At 43.4% G+C, this 24,292-nt stretch overlaps 1 protein-coding gene across 3 annotated transcripts in view; it reads right to left on the bottom strand.

The window, feature by feature from the left end:
- Nucleotides 1–20,784: 20,784 nt before the first annotated feature.
- tmod2 (tropomodulin 2) overlaps nt 20,785–24,292 on the bottom strand; it is a 108,859-nt gene continuing 105,351 nt past the window's right edge. For all 3 annotated transcript variants that reach the window (XM_080214486.1, XM_080214489.1, XM_080214487.1), the window contains one exon: nt 20,785–22,560. In XM_080214486.1, the coding sequence (XP_080070612.1) occupies nt 22,526–22,560 (35 nt within the window). In that variant the 3' untranslated portion in view covers nt 20,785–22,525. The remainder of the gene's footprint in view (nt 22,561–24,292) is intronic.

Genomic DNA, 24,292 nt, shown 5'->3' with positions numbered 1-24,292 from the left:
CTTGGTTCTTTCGGGAAATCTTTGCTCTGTGAAAGTCTTTTACCTCTTGTCTTTAAAGGCTAAGAATTGCTTATTGAAGTAATACCGTTGAGATGTTAACATAGTTTCATAATATAAATAAATAGATTTTTAAAAACCTTACCTGTTGCAAAATGTTTGGTTTTGCTTTAGTGGACATTTACCATTCCATGGTTACCATGCCAACATTTCTCATTTGACTTTGCCTCATCATTTTCCACAATGCAGCAAGTTTCAGGGATTTCTTGTAATTTATCAGTGTGCTGCGGGCAATATTATAAGCAATTTAGTAGCACTGAATAATCAAATCTAAAAGTTTGAATATCAATATCCTCTCTCTTTATTTCCCTATATTTTAATTTCTATTATAATTAATTGAACCTATCATTTTATAAAAATAGATAATGCTGGAGGTATTCAGGTGGTTAGACAGCATGTGTGCAGAGAAAAGCAGAGTTGAGATTTCAGGTTGATATTGTCGTTAGTCAAATCAGGAAAAGACTAAATAAGCAAGTACTGTTTTAAAGACCATTAGTGTAAGCTTCAAGGATAGCACAGAGGTCAGTACTGCTACCTCACAGTGCCAGGGTCTTGGGTTCAATTCCTGTCTTGGGTCACTGCCTGTTCTCCCCATGTCTGTGTGGGTTTTCTCTGAGGGCTCTAGTTCCTCCCACAGTCTCAAAGATGTGCTGGTTAGGCATTGACCTGTAACAGATGCCAGAATATGGTGAGGAGGGGAATGTTGCAGTAACTTCATTTCAGTGTTAATGTAGACCTTATTTGTGATAGATTTACTTTTTTCATTGTTCTGGGTATTTTACAGTCTTCTGGGTTCAACAATGTCATCATAATCTCTATCCCTATTTCTTTGATGTTTCAATGTTTTGGATGGCAGCTTTTTTTCATTCATTTACAGGAAGTGCGCCTCTGGCTGGGCCACCATTTATTGCCCATCCTTAGTTGCCCTCAAGAAGATGCTGCTTTCCTGAACCGCTGCAATTCCGGTGGCGCAGGGTTTCAACCCAGTGACAGTGAAGGAACAACAATATATTTCCAAGTCAGGATGATGAAGTGGGACTTGCAGGTGGAGGTGTTCCCGTGTGTCTGCTGACCTTGTCCTTCTAGAATGTAGCAGTCATGCATTTGGAAGGTGCTGCCTGAGGAGTCTTGGTGAGATCCTGCTGTGCATTTTGTAGATGGTATATCTGCTGCCACTGTTGGTGGCGGTGGGAGTGAGTGTTTGTGGAACGGGTGCCAATCAAGCAGGTTGCAGGATTCTGCCAGGAAACTAACATTACCACAAAAGAGGTAGCATTGGGCAAGTTAATGGGGCCAAAGGTAGACAAGTCTCCTGGTCCTGACGAATGCACCCCAGGGTACTAAAAGAATTGGCGGGACAAATAGTAAATGCACTCATGGTAATTTACCAAAATTCATTGGACTCTGGGGTGGTTCTCGCAGATTGGAAAACAGCAAATGTGACACCGCTGTTTAAAAAAGGAGGGAGACAAAAGGCAGGTAACTATAGGCCAGTTAGCTTGATTTCTGTAGTTGGGAAAATGCTTGAATCTATCATCAAGGAAGAACTAGCAAGACATCTGGATATAAATTTGCAGCTGTATAGGGCATTGGTGAGGCCGCAGCTGGAGTACTGTGTGCAGTTTTGGGCGCCGCACCTGCGCAAGGATATTTTGGCCTTGGAGGGAGTGCAGAGGAGGTTTACTAGGCTGATACCGGAGTTGAGGGGGTTGAGCTATGAGGAGAGGCTGAATAAACTAGGCTTGTACTCGTTAGAGTTTAGAAGAATGAGGGGAGATCTCATTGAGACGTATAAGATGATGAATGGGATGGATAGGATAGAGGTGGAAAGACTCTTCCCGCTCAAAAAAGACAGTAGGACTAGGGGGCACAGCCTCAAGATAAAGGGGGGGCGGTTCAGAACGGAGTTGAGGAGGAACTTCTTCACTCAAAGGGTGGTGAATCTCTGGAATTCTCTGCCCGTTGAAGTGGTGGAGGCTGCCTCGCTAAATATTTTTAAGAAGCGGGTTGATGGGTTTTTGATAAGAGAGGGGATTAAGGGTTATGGGGAGAGGGCGGGAAAGTGGAACTGAGCCACGACAGATCAGCCATGATCTTATTGAATGGCGGGGCAGGCTCGAAGGGCCAGATGGCCTACTCCTGCTCCTATTTCTTATGTTCTTATGTTCTTAAATTGTCCCATTGGTAAGACACAGCATCGGTTCATGAAGGCAGGTCATTTGACTAAGTTAGTGGAATCCTTTGAGAACATTACAGGTGCAGTGGACAAGAGGGAACCTGTGGATGTGGTGTAACTGGATTTCCAGAAGGCATTTGACAAGGTGCCGCACTAAAGATTGCTACATATGATAAAGGTGCATGGTGTTGTGGGTCATCTATTAGCATGGATAGAGGATTGGTTAACTAACAAAAAGCAAAGAGTGGGGGTAAATGGATGTTTTTCTAGTTGACAATTAGTGACTAGTGATGTGCCTCAGGGATCAGTGTTGGGACTGCAGTTGTTTACAATATACAAAGATGATTTGGAGTTGGGGACCAAGTGCAGTGTGTCAAAATTCACAGATGACACGAAGATAGGCGGAAGAGCAAAGTGTGCAGAGGATGCTGAAAGTCTGTAAAGGGATGTAGATAATCTAAGTGAGTTGGCGAAGGTCTGACAGATGGAGTACAATGTTGGTAAATGTGAGATCATTCATTTTAACAGCAAAATGGATTTTTATTTAAACGGTAAAAAATTGCAGCATGCTGCTGTGCAGAGGGACCTGGGTGTCCTTGTGCAGGAATCTCAAGGAGTTGGTTTGCAGATACAGCAGGTAATTAAGAAGACAAATGGAATTTTGTCCTTCATTGCTAGAGGGATGGAGTTTAAAAACAGCGAGATTATGTTGCAGCTGTATAAGGTGCGGGTGAGGTCACATCTGGAATACCGTGCACAGTTTTGGTCTATTTGAGAAAGGATATACTGGCACTGGAGGGGGTGCAGAGGAGATTCACTAGGTTGATTCTGGAGTTGAGAGGGTTGGATTATGAGAAGAGACTGAGTAGACTGGGGCTATACTCATTGGAATTCAGAAGAATGAGGGGAGATCTTATAGAAACATATAAGATTATGAAGGGAATAGATAAGATAGAAGCAGGGAAGTTGTTTCCACTGGCGGGTGAAACCAGAACTAGGGGGCATGGCCTCAAAATAAGGGGGAGCAGATTTAGGACTGACTTGAGGAGGAACTTCTTCACACAAAGGGTTGTGAATCTGTGGAATTCCCTGCCCAGTTGAGGCTCCCTCAGTGAATGTTTTTAAGCCAAAGATAGATAAATTTTTGAACAGTAAAGGAATTAAGGGTTATGGTGAGCGGGTGGGTAAGTGGAGCTGAGTCCACAAAAAGATCAGCCATGATCTTATTGAATGGCGGAGCAGGCTCGAGGGGCCAGACGGCCGACTCCTGCTCCTAGTTCTTATGTTCCTTGAGTATTGTTGAAGCTGCACTCAACCAGGCAAATGGAATATATTCCAACACCCTCCTAATATCTGCTTGTAGATTATGGACAGACTTTGGTGAGTCAGTTTGAGAGTTACTCACCACAGGATTCTGAGCCTCTGATCTTCACGTGTTGCCACAGCGTTTATGTGGCTAATCCAATCAGTTTCTGGTCAATAGTAACCTCCAGGATGTTGACAGTGGCGAATCGGCCTGATGGCAATGCCACTGAATGTCAAGGGGGGATGGTTCAGTTCTGTCTTGCTGGAAATGGTCATTGCCTGGTATTTGTGTCGCACGAATGTCACTTTTGGTAATGATTCTGCTATTTCCATTTAGATCTCCTCCAGCCACATTGTTTCATAGAACCATAGAATTCCTACAGTGCAGAGAGAGGCCATTTGGCCCATCGAGCCAGCACCAACAACAAACCCACCCAGACCGTAACCTCACAGAAATACCCTTCGAATCCCCCCCACCCCCACTAAGGTCAATTTAGCATGGCCAAGCAAACTAACCGCACACCTATGGACTTTGGGAGGAAATCCACACAGACTTGGGGAGAATGTGTAAATTTCACCCAGTAAGAAGTCTGATAACACCAGGTTTTAGTCCAACCGATTTATTTGATAGTAAACGCACAAGCTTTCGGGTTAGCCCCTTCGTCAGGTGAATGGAGAGTTCTGGCCTCAGACAGAGCATATAAAGCACAGACAGTTTACAGATTACTGATTAGAATGCGAATCTTTACACCTAACCTGCTGTTCAAGTCTTAAAGTGGCCGACAATGTGAGTGGAAGGAGCACTGATCACAGTTTAAAGAGATGTGTATTGTCTCCAGACAGTACAGTAAGTGAGGTTTTGCAAACCCAGGCAAGTCACGGGGGTTACAGTTAGTGCGACATGAACCCAAGATCCTTGTTGAGACCGTCCTCATGTGTGCGGAACTTGGCTATCAGTCTCTGCTTAGCGACTCTGCGCTGTCGTGTGTCGTGAAGGCCGCCTTGGAGAATGCTTACCCGAAGGTCAGAGGCTGAATGCCTGTGACCACTGAAGTGTTCGCCAACAGGAAGGGAACAGTCTTACCTGGTGACTGTCCAGCGATGTTCATTCATCTGCTGTCGCAGTGTCTGCATGGTCTCCCCAGTTTACCATGCATTGGGACATTCTTTCCTGCAGCGTATCAGGTAGACAACGTTGGCCAAGTTGCAAGTATGTACCGTGTACCTGGTGGGTGGTGTTCTCACGTGAGACGATGGCATCCATGTCGACGATCCGGCATGTCTTGCAGAGGTTGCTGGGGCAGGGTTGTGTGGTGGTGTGGTCACTGTTCTCCTGAAGGCTGGGCAATGGTCTGTTTGAGGTTGTGTGATTGTCTGAAAGCAAGAAGTGGGGGTGTGGGGATGGCCCTGGCGAGATGTTTGTCTTCATCAATGATATGTTGAAGACTCCGGAGAAGATGTCGTAGCTTCTCCGCTCTGGGGAAGTACTGGACGACGAAGGGTACTCTGTCCACCGTGTCCCGTGTTTGTCTTCTGAGGAGATCGGTGCGGTTTTTCGCTGTGGCGCATTGGAACTGTCGATCTGTGAGTCGAGCGCCATATCCTGTTCTTATGAGGGCATCTTTCAGCGTCTGGAGGTGTCTGTCACAATCCTCCTCATCCGAGCAAATCCTGTGTATACGGAGGGCTTGTCCATAAGGGATGGCATCTTTAACGTGTTTAAGGTGGAAGCTGGAGAAGTGAAGCATTGTGAGATTGTCTGTGGGCTTGCGGTACAGTGAGGTGCTGAGGTGACCGTCCTTAATGGAGATGCGTGTGTCCAAGAATGCAACTGATTCTGAAGAATAGTCCATGGTGAGTCTGATGGTGGGATGGAACTTGTTGATGTCATCATATAGTTGTTTCAGTGATTGTTCGCCATGAGTCTAAAGGAAGAAAAATGTCATTGATGTATCTAGTGTATAGCATTGGTTGAAGGGCCTGTGCAGTAAGAAGTCTTATTTGAGCCTGAGCATGAAGATGTTGTGATATTGAGGTGCAAATTTGATCTCCATGGCTGTTCCGTGTGTCTGGATGAAGAACTGGTTGTTGAAGGTGAAGACATTGTGGTCCAGGATGAAGCGGATGAATTGTAAAATTGCATCTGGAGACTGGCAGTTTGTCGACGTTGAGTAACTGAGGCAGTTGCAGCAATGCCGTTGTCATGGGGGATGCTGGTGTAGAGCACTGAGACATCCATTGTAACGAGGAGTGCCTCTGGTTCAACTGCTCCGTGTGTGCTGAGTTTCTGTAGGAAGTCTGTAGTGTCGCGACAAAAGCTGGGGGTTCTTTGTACAATAGGTTTCAGGATGCCCTCGACATAGCCGGAGAGGTTCTCGCACAGGGTCCCATTGCCCGATACGATGGGACGGGCGGGTGTGTTTGCCTTGTGTATCTTTGGGAGGCAGTAAAGATCTCCAATGCGGGGAGTATGTGGAATGAGAGCACGGAGGGCGCTCCGAAGGTCCAGATCAAAGGCCTTGATCAGAGTGTTGAGTTGACAGGTGTGTTCTTTGGTCAGATCTGCGGGTAACTGTCTGTAGTGTTCCTCGTTGTTCAGTTGTCAGTGCACTTCTTTACAGTAATCCGTTCTGTTCAGTATGACGATGGCCCCTCCTTTGTCTGCTGGTTTGATGACAATGTTGCGGTTGGTCTTGAGAGCGTGGATGGTGTTGCGTTGTGCTTGGGTGATGTTCGGAGCTGTCTTGTGAGTGCGGCTGATGAATCCGGTGTTATCGCACCTCCTGATGGTTTGGGCAGACAAGTCCAGTCGAGGGCAGCGGCCTTCCAGAGGAGTCCAATTGGATTCCTTCCTCTTCGGATGCTGCACTGCGGATCTCTCTGTCGGCTGTTTCGGTTCATCGGCTGTCTCATTGTGTTCGCTGTTGGCCTCTTGGGGTTTGTGGAAAATCTCCCGCAGCCTCATTCGCCTGATGAATTCCTCTGTGCCCACTGCGAGACTGATGGGATCCATTTTGGTGGTGGGGTAGAAATTGTGCCCTCGGCTGAGAACTTCGAAGTTCTCAGTTACCTAAGGACAGAATTAAACCTGAGTCCCTGACACTGTGAGGCAGCAGTGCTAACCACTGTGCTACCCCATTCTTCATTTGTCTTTATACGCCTAAAAATATAGAATCTTAAAATCTTTACAGTGCAGAAAGGGGGCCATTCGGCCCATTAAGCTTGCACCGACAACAACATGAAGAAGAAAATATAATTATCTTTGAACCTAAAGTTTTTTTTTACACAAATGGAAATTGGTATAAGAAACTACAGGTGCACAATTGCAGTTCCAGTGGGATAATATTCAGATATACAGGCTGGAATTCTACTGCTCTGTCCGCCACAGGAATCAGAGCGGGCGACGGGTGAACAATGGGAAGGTTCGTTGACCTCCGGCTGGGTTTTCTGGTCTGGGGTCGAGTGAGGCTCTAAAATCCCACCCATAGTGTGTTTAACGTACTAAAATGCTTTACAGGAGGATTATTTAACAACATTTGACTGAGCCACATCAGGAGATATTAGAATAGGGATTAAACGCTCAGCCCAAGGGTGGTTTTAAAGAAAGTTTTTAAAAGGCAATGAGAGGTAGAGGAGTGGAAATGCTCAGGGAGGGAATTTTGGGCCTCAGGTATTTGGCCGAAAGGCAGAGTGATTAAAATGAGGGACATGCAAGAGACCAGAACTGGAGAAGAGCAGAGAGCTGACAGGCTTGGAAAACTAATGGAGATTAGCAGAGGTACAGCAGAACAAAGCCATGAAAGGATTTGAAAACAAGAATGTAAATGAAAGAAGGGTGTTGTTGAACTGGGAGTCAGTGTAGATCAAATAGCAAAGTAGTGATCTCGGGCTGGTGTAAGTTGTGGCTACTCTGAGTAACCATCGACATAACCTGAAGCTCAGACCCACAGGTGATAATCAAAGGGCAATGCAATTGGCTGAAGCGTTATGACCCAACTCTGACAAAGGGTCATCCAGACTCCAAACCTTGGCTCTATTCTCTCCCCACAGATGCTGTCAAACCTGTTAAGTTTCTCCAGCATTTACTATTTCAGATTCCAGCATGCAGTATTTTGCCTTTATCTTTGGTGATCACTAATTTATTTAAATTGTGGTCACTTTAGTTGATATTCATTTCAGAAAAGAATAAACTAAAATATTTCCAGAGTAAAATAAATTCTAATTTTAAAACAATTGTTCAGCTTTGAAAAGTGCATGAAAATGTGTTTCAGATATAACGGGGTGCTTATGTATTGGTTGACCATCTTTTTCCTTGCCTTGCTGGACCCCCAGGGTTGGTATCTCCTGTGACCAAGACCGCAGGAGAGCAAACTGTTCCCAAATATCTGCTGAAATACTGAGTCGGCTGCCAAGAAGCATTCTGCTGTGCAATCTTACTTTCCATCCTTTCCTTTAGGATGGTACGTGCCCTGTACAGTCTGTCTCTTCAGCAACACAGCTGAGCCACACAAAAAAATCCAACTCACAATGCAGCTTGAAATGAATGGCCTGAAGGTGCTCAAATGCAGTGAGATAAATGGGAATAGTTTGTTGCTGCAAGCACATTGGGACCACAAATATATTTATCCTACAAGACAATGATTATACACTGAATGATCTATAGTCAGAATATACAACTATTGAATCAGTGCAGAAGGAGGCCATTCAGCCCATCAAGTCTGCACCGACCACAATCTCACCCAGGCCCTATCCCTATAACCCCTTGCATTCACCCTAGCTAGTTCCCCTGACACTTCAGGGCAATTTAGCATGGCCAATCCACCTAACCGAGCCACTATAGCACCCAGAGGAAACCCACGCAGACACAGGGAGAATGTGTAAATTCCACAGTGACCCAAGATGGGAATTGAACATGTGTCTGGTGCTGAGACAGCAGTGCTAACCACTGTGCCAACATTGCTCCAATTTCTAAATATACATATACTTCAATATGGAATAAAAATTGCTTAATAGTAAGAATCTTAATGCTCACAATTCCAAAGGTCATCCACTCCATTTCTTCCATCTCATCGAGGGCCAAAGGGCCTGTACTGCGCTGTAATGTTCGACTTCAAAATGTTTTTTAAAAGGTTGACTACCAATAATCACCTGCATTCATTTCTCCCAAAATAACTTAGCTAATATTTATAAATTATTCACGAGAGCTCACAGACTTGTGACAGTTTAGAGTTCATTAAACCATCCTTAAATTATTTAGATTGCAGAGTGCTTGCACATACATGATCACATGTCTGCATACAAAGGGTCACTTTCTGGTTTAGAAGCAATCCATCCAAAGACATGTGTGAACTAACGCAGCATTGTGTAGGTGACAAGAATGGAATAGCTTCTGAGCTGGTACTTTTCCCAAATTTTCCTCATTCTCCCAAAGGCAGAGGCACAGAACAGCCATGGCTCAGTTAGTAGCAACTTGCCTCTAAGTCACAATGTTCAGTGTTCAAGTTCCACTCCAGGACTTGCACACAAAATATTAAGCCTGGTGCTCCAGTGCAGTAGAGGGAATGCTGAACTGTCAAGGTACAATCTTCTGAGTGAGATGGTAAACTGAGGCCCAATCTGTCATCTCAGGTTGACAATCCCTGCTGTTCGAGCCAATATATAACCCCAATATCAGAATAACAGGTTATCTGGTCATTATTACATTGCTCTTTGTGGGAGCTTTGTGTGTATAAACTGGCTGCCATTTTTCCTACATAACTGTAGACAGTACAGTTGTAAAAGTACTTCATTGGCTGCAAAATGCTTTGAGATATCTGATAGTCATGAGAAGTGCATGCCTTTCTTTCAAATCTTGAAGGAAAACAGAAGCTCACTCATGTCTCAGTCCACTGACCAGCCTTGTGTGAATCTGACCAGTAATGGTCTTAACTATGGGGGTACCTGCATCAAGCCTAATCCTGCATGTATGTGTTCTCTTTTGCCCTCCCAAAGCTCAACACAGATGAACAGTAGTGCCCCAAATGTCAAGCTGGTCTAGCCCTTCCACAGATCCAATATTTGACATAAACTGTGATATTCTCAGTATTATGAAATGTAAATGTACTCATAAGACCAATATATCTGGAGTCTGATGCATAGTAGACAACATGCTTAATTCTTTTATATTCATGGGATGTGGGTGTCACTGGCTTGGCCAAAATTTACTACCCATCCCTAATTGCCCTTCAGTTAAGAGTCAACCACATTGCTGTGGGTCTGGAGTCACAAGTAGGACAGACCAACTAAGGATGGCAGATTTCCTACCCAGATAGTTATTGAATTCAAGTTTCACCATCTACTGTGGTGGGATTCAAATAGTACCCTGGATCTCTGCATTTCTAGCCCAATGACAATACCACTACACCACTGGCTCCTCCGTTGACGTGCAGTGTAGGATTTAAAATACAATTGGAATGATCAGTGCTAATCAAGATTAATATTTATTAGCAGTTTCAAAAATGGTGCAATTAATTCAATTTCTTCCACAATTGCAGAACAAACTGCAGACTTTGAAAATCCAGGCATGGACTCAAAACAAACAAATATGGAATTATAAAAACGAAAGTCCCATGATATGAACTCTCCAGAGTAAAATTAATTTTGTTTATACTTAAATTCCAAGTAAGGAAGCATGTAAGTAATTATTTTATTTTAACTTGCGATTTTCATCTTCTTTCTTGAAAACAGAAATGCCAAGTACCATAATTAGATTCAGAAATAGAACCCAAAATTAAATTCATATTTACCAAGACCAAAACTTGTGTTGTTTCAAATCCATATGACATTTGAAAGGGAGAAATGTGCTGTATTCTATACTGTAGAACAGAGCAGCCGGAGCAGAGTACTTGGTCGGTGATGGGTAGGAGCTATGAGAAATTGCAACAAGGGTGTAGGGCACAAGAAGGGGACGTGTTAATGGCAGCGTGAAGGGTAACAGAAGATGCTGATAGTGCCATGAAGGTAAAATGGCAGAATGTGTTAACAGATGAACAAAGGTAAGTGCTCAGTGAAAGCAAAACTAAAGAACGAGTGGCAGATGGCCCAGTGGGGTTTGTGTACAGTCTAATTTGAACTCAGTGATGAGTCCCAAGGGCTGTTTCATGCCGATGAGATGGCAATGTTCCAGAGAAGTCCACCGTACCAGATCGGCTCGGTTTTTAGATTTCCAGCATCCATGGATATTTTGCATGTTCAAAACTTTTACTTGGAATATGTACAGCGAGAAATCTCACATCAGGTTAAAGTCCAGCAGGTTTATTTGGAATCACGCGCTTTCAGATTGTTGCTCCTTCGTCAGGAAAGTGTTGAAGGAGCAGTGCTGTGAAAGCTCATGATTCCAAATAAATCTGTTGGACTTTAACCTGGTGTTCCGCGACTTCTTACTGTACCCACCCCAGTCCAATGCTGGCATCTCCACATCTTGGAGGCATCTCAACTATTTTTATCTAATCTGAGGGGATTAGGCCTCAAATTAACCAAACCTTCCATTAAAGTATAATTTAATTGACAAAGTGTCTCAGTTCTTCCATTAGGTCCAAGACAATAAAAGCACCTTTAAAGTGAGAAAGTATCACTGGACAATGGTAATTTAACACCATGCCAAATGAGATGCTATTAAGACAATTGACAAAACGATTGGTCAAAGAAGTAAGTTTAAAGCAGCAACATAAAAGTGGGCGGTGAAGGTACAGAAGCAATTCCAGAGTTTTGGGTCTGAATACTGTGAACTCTGTTTGAACAGAGGGGAGTACGATAGGATGAGAGAGGAATTGGCGAATGTTGATTGGGGGTGCATATTGGTTGGTAGGACGGCTGAGGAACAGTGGAGGATTTTTAAGATCTTTTTCGGTGCTCAACAGAAATATATTCCTATGGTAAAGAAGGAATGTAGGAGAAGGGATAACCAGCCGTGGTTATCAAAGGAAATAAAAGAGGGTATTAAATTAAAAGCTGATGCGTTCAGATTGGCTAAAAGTAGTGGGTGATTAGAAGATTGGGAAAGGTTTAAAAATCAACAAAGAATGACTAAGAAGTTGATAAAGAAAGGAAGGATAGACTGTGAAGCAAAACTACCACTAAATATAAAAAAGGACAGTAAGAGTTTTTACAAATATATAAAGAAGAGGAGGCTGGCTAGAGTGAATGTTGGACCCTTAGAGGATGAGAGGGGGGATTTAGCGGTGGGAGATGAGGAAATGGCTGAGGCTTTAAATAAGTTTTTTGCCTCAGTCTTCACGGAGGAGGACGTGAATAGTTTGCCAGATATTAAAGATAGAAGGATGGTAGGAGTTGAGGGCCTGAGTGCGATCACTAGAGAGGTGGTGCTTGATAGACTAATGGGACTGAAGGTGGACAAGTCCCCAGGACCGGATGGAATGCATCCCAGGGTTCTGAAGGAAATGGCAGAGGTGATAGTGGATGCCTTAGTGATTATTTACCAAAATTCGCTGGATTCCGGGGAAGTGCTGGAAGATTGGAAAACGGCTAATGTTATGCCGCTGTTTAAAAAAGGTAGCAGGCAAAAGGCAGGGAATTATAGGCCGGTTAGTTTAATGTCTGTAGTTAGAAAAATGCTTGAATCCGTCATCAAAGAAGAAATAGCGAGACACCTGGAAAGGAATGGTTTGATCGAGCAGATGCGGCATGGATTCGTTAAGGGGAAGTCGTGTTTGACGAATTTATTGGATTTCTATGAGGATGTGACTAGTGTGGTAGACAGAGGGGAACCGATGGATGTGGTGTTTTTAGATTTCCAAAAGGCGTTTGATAAGGTGCCTCATAAAAGGTTGCTACAGAAGGTTAGGGTGCACGGAGTTGGGGGTAAGGTGTTAGTGTGGATAGAGGATTGGTTGTCTAATAGGAGGCAGAGTGTTGGTATCAATGGGTGCTATTCTGATTGGCGGTCGGTGACTAGTGGAGTGCCGCAGGGGTCGGTGCTGGGGCCTCAACTATTTACCATTTATATAGATGATCTGGAGGAGGGGGCTGAGTGTAGGGTGACGAAATTTGCTGATAACACGAAGATGAGTGGAAAAGCAAATTACATGGAGGGTGTGGAAAGTCTGCAGAGGGACCTGGATAGGCTGAGCGAGTGGGCGAGGACCTGGCAGATGGAGTATAATGTTAGCAAGTGTGAGGTTATCCACTTTGGCAGAAACAATGGTAGGAGGAATTACTATTTAAAGGGCGAAAAGCTGCAGCATGCTACGGTGCAGAGGGTCCTGGGGGTCCTTGTGCATGAGTCGCAAAAACCCAGTCTGCAGGTGCAGCAGGTGATCAAGAAGGCAAACGGAATGCTAGCCTTTATAGCGAGGGGGATAGAATATAAAAGCAGGGAGGTCTTGCTGCAACTGTACAGGGTACCGGTGAGGCCGCAGCTGGAGTAGTATGCGCAGTTTTGGTCGCCGCACCTGCGCAAGGATACTTTGGCCTTGGAGGGAGTGCAGAGGAGGTTCACTAGGCTAATACTGGAGATGGGGGGGGGGTTGGAATATGAAGAGAGATTAAATAGACTGGGTCTGCGCTCGGAGTTTAGAAGGATGAGGGGGGATCTTATAGAGACGTATAAGATAATGAAAGGGATGGATAGGGTAGAGGTTGAGAGATTTTTCCCGCTTAGAAAGGATAGCAGGACTAGAGGGCACAGCCTCAAGATAAGGGGGGGGGGGTGCAGTTTAGAACGGAGTTGAGGAGGAACTTCTTCACTCAAAGGGTGGAGAATCTCTGGAATTCTCTGCCAGTTGAAGTGGTGGAGGTGTTATGTATATATATATATGTCACGGGTAGATAGCTTTTTGATAGACAAGGGAATTAAGGGTTATGGGGAGAAAGCGGGAAAGTGCAACTGATCCACTTCAGATCAGCCATGATCTTATTGAATGGAGGAGCAGGCTCGAAGGGCTAGATGGCCTACTCCTGCTCCTATTTCTTATGTTCTTACGAATAGTTACATGCACTTGCACCAATAGTGTGGTAGATGTGCAAGGGGTGAGAATTGGAGGAGATTACAGAGATAGAGGGCTGAGGCTCTGGAGGGACTTAGAACATAGAACATAGAACATAGAACACTACAGCACAAACAGGCCCTTCGGCCCACAAGTTGCGCCGATCACATCATCACCTACCAACCTACAGGCCTATCTATAACCCTCAATCTCATTAAACCCCATATACTCATCCAGAAGTCTTTTAAAAGACCCCAGCGAGTTCGCCTCCACCACCACTGACGGCAGCCGATTCCATTCACTCACCACCCTCTGAGTGAAAAACTTACCCCTAACATCACTTCTGAACCTCCCTCCCCGCACCTTAAATCTGTGTCCTCTCGTAGCGACCATTTCAACCCGGGGAAATAGCCTCTGAGAGTCCACCCTATCTATTCCTCTCAACATTTTGTAAACTTCTATCAGGTCGCCTCTCAACCTTCGTCTCTCCAGGGAAAAGAGTCCCAGCTCCCTCAACCTAACTTCATAAGGCATGCCTCCCAGTCCAGGCAACATCCTTGTAAATCTCCTCTGTACCCTTTCAATAGCTTCTACATCTTTCCTATAGTGAGGCGACCAGAACTGCGCACAATACTCTAAATGAGGCCTGACAAGGGTCTTATAAAGTTCCAGCATTACCTCCCGACTCCTAAACTCAATCCCTCGATTAATGAAGGCCAGTACACCATACGCCTTCTTGACCACCTCCTCCACCTGCGAGGCCGATTTAAGAGTCCTGTGGACCCGGACCCCAAGATCCTTCTGCTCCTCAACACTACTCAGACTTCCGCCCTTGATAGTGTACTCGTTCATCCCGTTGGTTCTGCCAAAATGGACGACTACACATTTATCCGCGTTGAAGTCCATCTGCCACTTCTCCGCCCAGTCCTGCATCCTATCTATGTCCTGCTGCAACTTTTGCCATCCTTCCAGACCATCCACACCACCACCGACCTTCGTGTCATCAGCGAACTTACTTACCCATCCCTCCACTTCCTCATCCAGGTCATTTATGAAAATGACAAACAACAAGGGTCCCAGAACAGATCCTTGAGGCACTCCGCTGGTGACTGACCTCCATTCAGAAAAAGCCCCATCCACAACCACTCTCTGCCTTCTGCAGGCAAGCCAGTTCTGGATCCACAAGGCCAAAGGCCCTTGGATCCCATGCCCTCTCACCTTCTCAAGAAGTCTTGCATGGGGGACCTTATCAAACGCCTTGCTGAAGTCCATGTACACTACGTCCACGGCACTTCCTTCGTCAATGTGTTCAGTCACATTATCGAAGAACTCAACTAGGCTTGTAAGGCACGGCCTGCCCTTGACAAATCCATGCTGACTATTCCTGATCATGTCAAACCTCTCCAAATGTTCGTAAATCTTGTCCCTCAGAAGCCTCTCCATCAGCTTACCAACCACTGAGGTCAGGCTCACCGGTCGGTAATTTCCCGGGCTATCTCTGTTCCCTTTCTTGAAAATAGGAACTACATCCGCAATCCTCCAATCCTCTGGAACCTCTCCCGTCTCCATTGACGACGCAAAGATCATCGCCAGGGGCTCTGCAATCTCTTCCCTCGCCTCCCACAGTATCCTGGGGTACATCCCATCTGGTCCCGGCGACTTATCTACCTTGATAGAATTCAGAAGTTCCAACACATCCTCCTCCTTAATATTCACGTACTCAATCCTTTCCATCTGCTGCAAATCCATAACAAAATCTCCCAGATCGGCTTCCACTGTGAATACTGAGGCGAAGTACTCATTAAGCAGCTCCGCCATTTCTTCTGGTTCCACACAAACCTTTCCCCCCTCACCTTTTATAGGTCCTATCCCTTCTCTTCTTATCCTTTTACCTTTCACATATTTATAGAAGGCCTTGGGATTCTCCTTAATCTTACCTGCCAAGGTCTTCTCATGACCCCTTCTGGCTCTCCTAATTTCCCTTTTAAGTTCCCTCCTACAGTCCTTATACTCCTCAAGATCTTTAACATCTCCTAATTCCCTGAACCTCTTGTACACCTTCCTTTTCTTCCTGACTAGGTTCAACACATCCTTTGTGCACCACGGTTCCCTCGACCCACCAAAACCCCCTCGTCTCATCGGAACGTTGTCATTCAGAGCTCCAGACACACATTCCTTGAATATCTGCCACCTTCCTTCGGTACTTTTCCCTAAGAACACCTCCTTCCAGTTTATTTGTCCAAGTAACTTCCTGACTTCTTCGTATCTCCCCTTACCCCAGACAAACACCTTCCTAGCCTGCCTGATCCTATCTCGTTCCAACGCAATTGTGAAGGAGATAGAATTATGGTCACCATTTCCAAGATGCTCTCCTACCAAAAGATCCATCACCTGCCCAGGTGAAAACAAGAAAACAAGAATTCTTGAAAACAAGAATAAAAATTTTATGTCCTAATTTAAACTACCAAAACATATACTCTACTCAGCTATAGATTTAAATACTAGCTGATGAAAGGGTTGTTTCAAGAGGCTATTTCCCAGTAGTAGTGTTTCTTGAGATTTAAGAGATATATCTAGTCTAATCTCATCTCACTGTTTGAAACCAACTGATCAAATAATTTTGGGACACCAAAATCATTCAAAAACAATTTTCACAAACAACACAAATGTGAGATTAATCCAGAATATTCAACTATAAAGTTATAGTGAATTATAAATTATTATAGTGAATTATATAAATTATAGTAAATGATGCAATGCAAATTCTGAAACATTGGATTTTAGTTAAATTTAGGGGTGGCACAGTGGTTAGAACTGCTGCGCCACAGTGCCAGGGACCTGGGTTCAATTTCTGGCTTGGGTCACTGTCTGTGTGGAATCTGCACATTGACCCTGTGTCTGTGTGGGTTTCCTCCGGGTGCTCCAGTTTCCTCCCACAGTCTGAAAGACATGCTAGTTAGGTGCATTGGCCCGAACAAGCGCCAGAACATGGCAACTAGAGGCATTTCACAGTAACTTCATTGCAGTGTTAATGAGAACATAAGAAATAGGAGCAGGAGTAGGCCATCCAGCCCTTCGAGCCTGCCCCACCATTCAATAACACCATGGCTGATCTGAAGTGGATCAGCTCCACTTTTCCGCTTTAATCCCTTGTCTGTCAGAAACCCATCTACCCGTGACTTAACTATATTCAGCGAGGCAGCCTCCACCACTTCAACGGGCAGAGAATTCGAGATTCACCACCCTTTGAGTGAAGAAGTTCCTCAACTCTGTAATGTAAGCCTTACTTGTGACTAATAAATAAGCTTTTAACTTTAAATATGAGATTTACTGGTTCTGAACTGCAAGAATCAAAGTTTACACATTTTGTAAATGCGTAAATTAGCATTTCAGATCAAAAACCTGGTTTAAACAAAAGACCAAAGAAAGGTCCTCTTTTTTTCTAGCATTTGTTAAAATATTTAATTAGACCTCAAATTTATTTGTATTTATTACTTTTTACCCTCAATACCTTTGAAAAGAGAGCTCCAGGTTGCCTCACCTTACAAGAATGTCTATAAAATCACTGCAAGATTGTGATGCAGGACTCTGTGCTCTACAAACTGAGATAAACATCAAATGTAGCCAGAGGTTCAGCAGCTCACTGAAGAATGCTCTTTGACCTGCCCGAAACCACTGACCTTCCAATGCCAAGAACTACCCTTGCCCGAGTGTTGCAGACTGGAACATTCCAAGGCCCAGGATTGTGTCCGAGGGATGCCCCAAGCTTGGGGCAGCTGCTAGAGGTACAATGGAGAAAGGTTACATCAAAGGACTGGAGAATTTGTAGAATACCCCTGGACTAACATTGGATATGAATACAAAAGTATTGAAATTGTACTTCAAATAGAGATACGCGATATGAAGGAAGCTTAAATTCTATTGCACTTGTGTAATTTTTCAAGTGATTCCTATATTCAAAAAAGGAAATAGAGATACTCCAGGAAATTACCGACTGGTGAGTCTAATCTCAGTGGTTGGTAAGTTGATGGATAGAATCCTGAGGGACAGGATTTATGAACATTTAGAGAAGTTTAGTGTTCTCAAAAGTAGTCAGCATGGCTTTGTCAAGGGCAGGTCGTGCCTTACGAGCCTGGTTGACTTCTTTGAAAATGTGACGAAACACATTGACGAAAGAAGAGCAGTGGATGTGGTTTATATGGACTTCAGCAAGACGTTCGATAAGGTCCCCCATGCAGGACTTCTTGAGAGAAGGCATGGTATCCAACGGGCTGCTGCCTTGTGGATCCAGAACTGGCTTGCCCACAGAAGGCAGAGAGTGGTTGTGGATGTGTCTTTTTCTGCATGGAGGTCAGTGACCAGTGGAATGCCCCAGGGATCTGTTCTGGGACCCTTGTTGTTTGTAATTTTCATAAATGACTTGGATGAGGAAGTGGAAGGAGGGGTTGGTAAGTCTGCCGACAACACGAAGGTTGGTGGTGTTGTGGGTAGTCTGGAAGGATGTCAGAAGTTGCAGCGTGACATAAATCGGATACAAGACTGGGCAGAGAGGTCGCAGACGGACTTCAATCCGGATAAATGTGCAGTGTTCCAATTTGGCAGGTCAAATGGGATGAAGGAGTAGAATATCAAGGGTAGGACTCTTAGCAGTGTAGAAGATCAGAAGGACCTTGGGGTCCAGGTCCATAGGACTCTTAAATCAGCCTCGCAGGTAGAAGATGTGGTTAAGAAGGCGTATGGTGTACTGGCCTTCATCAATCGAGAGATTGAGTCTAGGATTCTGGAGATAATGCTGCAGCTTTATAAGACCCCAGTCAGACCCGACTTGGAGTACTGTGCACAGTTCTGGTCACCTCATTACAAGAAAGACGTGGAAGCTGTTGAAAGGGTGCAGAGGAGATTTATAAGGATGTTGCCTGGATTGGGTAGCATGCCTTATGAGGATAGGTTGAGGGAATTCGGTCTTTTCTCCCTGGTGAGACAAAGGATGAGTGTTGACCTGATAGAGGTTTAAGATGCAAAGAGGTATAGATCGGGTCGATTCTCAGAGGCTTTTTCCCAGGGCTGAAATGGTTGCTACGAGAGGTCACAGGTTTAAGGTGCTGGGGAGTAGGTACAGAGGAGGTGTCAGGGGTAAGTTCTTCACTCAGGACGGTGGTGGGTGAGTGGAATCGGCTGCCGTCGGTTGTGGTGGAGCTGAATTCGTTGGGGTCTTTTAAGAGACTTCTGGATAAGTACATGGGATTTAATAGAATTGAGGGTTATAGGTAAGCCTAGTAGGTAGGGATATGATCAGCACAACTTGTGGACCGAAGGGCCTGTTTGTGCTGTAGTTTTTCTATGTTCTAAATGCTATGTCACAGGCTGTATGCCTTATTGAAAATGGCAGAAGAATTACAATTGTATGGAGACAAGTTGTGCTTTTATTGTACTCTCTGTAATTCTAAGTTACAATGTTTTGTAATTTACTTTTAGAAAATCTATGAATCCTATTAGAGAAACACATGAAATATTGTTAACCCAGAAGACTGTCATGCATAGCAGCTAGAAATAGGGTATTTAAAAAAAAAATCAGAGCTTGCATATCAGTCTGTCCTTTCAGGAGCAAAGTGTACATTCCCTTGCTTGCAGCAACTTGCCTACAAGATAAAACCGCAAACTTTTGTTTTATTCATTCATGGGACATGGGTGTTGCTGGCTGGCCAGCACTTATTGCCCATTCCTGGTTGTCCTTGGAGAAGAGTTGAAAGTCAACCACATGGCTGTGGCTCTGGAGTCACAAGTAAGTCAGGGCAAAGTAAGGACGGCAGATTTCCTTCCCTGAAGGACATTAGTGAACCAGATGGGATTTTACAACAATAGATTTGGGATTATCAGTAGATTGCTAATTCCAGATTCTTTTTCCCTTGAGTTCAAATGCCACAATCTGTTATAGCAGGATTTGAACCCGAGTCCCCAGGACATTAACTGAGTTTCTGGATTAATAGTCTAGCGATAATACCACTAGACCATCACCTCCCCAACTATGGAACAGAATTAAATCTGCAAATCAAATCTCAAGCGAAAAGACTACTTTTTCAGAAGCAAATCAGCTGCAGCAGGAGGTTCATCAGCGGGGTCAAAAATACTCTTTGGTCTGCCCAAAACTTGCAGGTCTTTCAGTGTGAAGGAATGCAAGCACAACTGCTGCTTACCTCCACGCTGACCAAATCTTACACCAGTGATATTCCTGCATTAACCTCGTGTCTTGGTATAATGCCCAATCCACTGAAAATTGAAGTTTCGTACGTATAATAATTGGCTTCTTATGGAAAAGAAATGCCCCACTGTATTTCATACTGGACCTGTTTTCAATTCCATTTTTTAAGCAAGTCCAAATGTAGCTCTTTAGGAATGCAATGTAGCAGTTCTTGGATATGTAAAAGCACTGAAGAATGTGTTCTGGGTAAAACCTAGCCATCACTCACACAGAAAACTGTGTGGTCTGCCGCAGCATGAAGTAACACATTCATTCTGGCACGGCAATACTTTTAGCAGTGCAGTTGTAACAGATTTATATACAGTATTTAGTCACATAGCTAATGCGCCTAATGTTGGCAATGTTAAATTCTCCCTCAGTGCACCTGAACAGGCATCCTACACGGGGATTTTCTTAGTAACTTCATTACAATGTGAATGTGAGCATAGTTGTGACACTAATAAACTTTAAACTTTATCAGCACCATGAGGTGATGGTGACAGACTCCACAGATGTATGCATAAACGCAGCCTCTACCATCAAGAAAAATTGACAGTATAGCAGGTATCTCTGGTTTTGAACAATAGAAGTGCAACTTTTAGATCAGCTACAATAATAGGGTCACTAACGATGTATATTGGATACAAGACTTAATACAAATTCTTACAAATTATCAGTTTTAAAGTTTATTTATTAGTATCACATGTAGGCTTACATTGACACTGCAATGAAGTTACTGTGAAAATCAGTTTGGCGCTTGTTCAAGTACACTTGAGAATTCAGCACACCTTCCGGACTGTGGGAGAAACCCACACAGACACAGGAAGAGCATACAAACTCCACACAGACCGTGACCCATGCCAGGAATCAAACCCAGGTCTCTGGCATTGTGAAGTAGCAGTGCTAACCACTACGTCACTGTACCACCCAACAATGTCAATACAATGGCAAAATTATTAGCTGTGTATTCAAACTTCCCAAGAAATTTAAGGTTTAAACACTAGTAACTGAGAAAAATGCAAATGTAAGTATTAGAAACTTTATTATCCCACAGGTTTAATTGTAGAATGCTGTACATTTTAAATATACACAGCACTTTTCAAACATAAACTTCCCTCATTCAGCAGATTAATTCTTACACAGACTTTGTAATAGATTGGTAACCAATTATCATTTAACACTACACAAAACAACCCGACACCTTTTGTGAGGAGTGTTTACCAGTTCAGTTATAACTTGTGGCTATACAAATACTTTCAATTACTCAAATTAAAATTGATTATCAACACAAATTGGATTTTTGTTATGAACAAGACCTTTTGTTTAATGGAGAAGCATAACCATTAACAATTGAGCATTTATAACAATTTCTTTACATGATCCAATGATATTCATTATGTTTGTAAAAGCCAATATCCCAATGCAATCTATTAATTGATGGAGCAGCCATCATACATGGGTCTACAAACACTGACATAGCTTTTCATCATGTTGTCATAATGTAGCTTAACCACACAAACACACAAGCCTAGGACTTTCGGACAGCAGTCACAACAATTTGGTCATTTAAGCATACTACACAAGATACTGACATGCGTATGGATTTGTTTTTAGTATCCAGAATATTTCCTGCAATATTAGTCATGCGGCCACATAATTTTCTATACAAGTGAAATTAGACAAATCCTAAAATAAACAAATAAAATGTTGATGATGGGGGACATAAAAGGTTGATGTATTTTTAAACTATTGCACACAGCTTTATCAGTGTGGGTTGGTATGGATTCCTCAAACCATCAGGACTTGGTGTAAGCAATGGTTCAGATTTGTTTTCCCAATACTAGCACTCCAATGAGCCCAACATACTTAACTCAAAATGCCAGCAGCCTTCATTAGTTAATACATCAGGAGAACAAAACTGCAACAAATCCAGATTTGCAGATCTTTGGTTAAACAGGTATGACTTATTGCCAACTAGCATATTCCTTCCAGAACATAATTTGCAAGTGTTTTATTACAGTGCTCCAACAGAATTTCCATCGACACAAGTCAATTTGGTAATAAAACGCAGCTGCAGCAAAAGGTGTACAGATGAATTCAAGAATTGCAAGTGGCTTTTTTTTGGCAGAAAGTCTGCAGAAATATCCCTGTGTTAAGTCTTGATTTGAACTGTTCTCACCACACAGTAAGCATGCAGAAGAGCAAAGTTTACTTGCCATGGTTCAGTGCTATACAGCATCACCAAATTGGCAAAATAAATCCAAGTCCCAAGACAAACTTCATAGTTTGTTTTTAGTTAATACAAAATGCTTAAAAAAAAAGTTGTCTTTTTTGTCTTAATCCTGATACACTGGAACATTAAGTGCAGTATAAAAATAATAACTGCACGACACTACAATTTAGCACGATTTTCATTACCGTATATAAAAGGTTAAAAAATACTTGACGCTGGGCACAGTGCAAATTTCAAGTCAAACATTTTCCTGTCCTGGATACCTTGATATTTAACATTTTCAAATTATAACAGTTTGGTGCTACTTATGAGGTCCCCTGAAAAATTAAAGAGAGGTGTGATGCTTATGGATAAGTTATTAAACTACAGTTACTGCTAGTTCTGTGGAGGGGTTGAATTCCAGTCGTTTCCCTTCTACCCAGACAGCAAATGTGAGAAAGCCTCGAGCTAGGCTTGGCAACATGCCCAATGCATTGTAGTGAATCTTCCATAGGATGAAATACAGCACCAGGCAGGCAGACTCCAGATTACCATTAGTACGCATCTCTTTCGACTCGCTTTTTGCGAACTGTATTAAAACAAAGAAACAATAGCTGAAGATAGTATGGTCTACAAGTAGTTTAGAATATATGGCACAGACACACGACCCTTTTGAAACTCCAAACTTTTCTGGTCAACTATAAATTCTGGAGCATGCATTCATAGTTCTATCAGGCCAGAAATTAGAAGAAAAGCAGTGAAATAAACAAAGGCAAGACTCTGAAAATAGCAGTTAGTGAAACACAGAAAACTGGTGATAATTAGTTCAACAGTTCTAATTCTCCATACTCATCACATTTAATACCGTCTGAAACTTCATGGCCGGACAGCTGGCAAGGTGTATGAAGAATTTACCCACATTCCAGACTGAAGGAGCAAGATGACAGCAATTAGCAGGAATAAAACAAATACTATGTAATATTGAAACAAATTGCAGCATTATTCATCTTAAACCGTTGCTTTGTAAGTTTTCGGCAATTAAGCTTGGTTTCAAGGCCGATGCATCATTTTTTGCCATCTTTAAGTTTGTAAGAAACATTCAGCACAAGGAAAGTCTACAACTTAATAGAACCTAAAATCTGGAAGGAAGGTAGATAGCTACAGCTTTGACATCCTAATAGCAAATATATAACTTATAATGGCAAATCGTGTACAAAGCGTGCAGGAAGGTTTTTTGACTCAGTATGTAGATAGGCCAACTAGAGGTGAGGCTATGTTGGATTTGGTGCTGGGAAATGAGCCAGACCAGGTGCTAGACTTGGAAGTTGGTGTGCATTTTGGTGACAGTGACCACAATTCGGTTACGTTCACCTTAGTGATGGAAAGGGATAGGCATGAACCTCGGGTCAGTAGTTTTAGCTGGGGGAAGGGTAATTATGAGGCTATTAGGAGAGAATTAGGAAGCATAGGTTGGACTAGGAGATTACAGGGACTGGGAACGTCCGAAATGTGGAGTTTTTTCAAGGAGCAGCTACTGCGAGTCCATGATAGGTATGTCCCTGTCAGGCAAGGAGGATTTGGTAGGGCTAGGGAACCGTGGTGCACTAAAAAAGTTGATTCGTTGGTTAAAAAGAAAAAGGAGGCTTATGTTCAGATGAGGCTTGAGGGCTCAGGTAGTGCATTAGAAAGCTTTAGATTGGCTAGGAGGGAGTTGAAGAGTGAGTTAAAAGACAGTTAAAAGGCTCAAAAAAGACAGTAGGACTAGGGGGCACAGCCTCAAGATAAAGGGGAGGCGGTTTAGAACGGAGTTGAGGAGGAACTTCTTCACTCAAAGGGTGGTGAATCTCTGGAATTCTCTGCCCGTTGAAGTGGTGGAGGCTGCCTCGCTAAATATTTTTAAGAAGCGGGTTGATGGGTTCTTGATAAGAGAGGGGATTAAGGGTTATGGGGAGAGGGCGGGAAAGTGGAACTGAGCTACCACAGATCAGCCATGATCTTATTGAATGGCGGGGCAGGCTCGAAGGGCTAGATGGCCTACTCCTGCTCCTATTTCTTATGTTCTTATGTTCTTATGTTCTTAAGAAGGGCTAAAAGAGGACATGAGAAGACTTTGGCTGATAGGATTAAGGAGAATCCCAAGGCGTTCTATAGGTATGTCAAGAACAGAAGGTTGGTTAGGGCAAGATTAGGGCCAGTTACAGACAGTAGAGGGAAGTTGTATGTGGAACCGGAAGAGATTGGAGAGGCATTGAACCAATATTTCTCTTCGGTGTTCACGCAGGGGGACATGAATATAGCTGAGGAGGACACTGGGTTGCAGG

The sequence above is a fragment of the Carcharhinus amblyrhynchos genome, chromosome 28, assembly GCF_965287045.1.
Source record: "Carcharhinus amblyrhynchos chromosome 28, sCarAmb.v2.hapA, whole genome shotgun sequence".
NCBI lineage: Eukaryota > Metazoa > Chordata > Chondrichthyes > Carcharhiniformes > Carcharhinidae > Carcharhinus > Carcharhinus amblyrhynchos.
The sequence above is the reverse complement of the archived record's forward strand: the minus strand, read 5'-3'. Positions and strand labels throughout refer to the sequence as shown.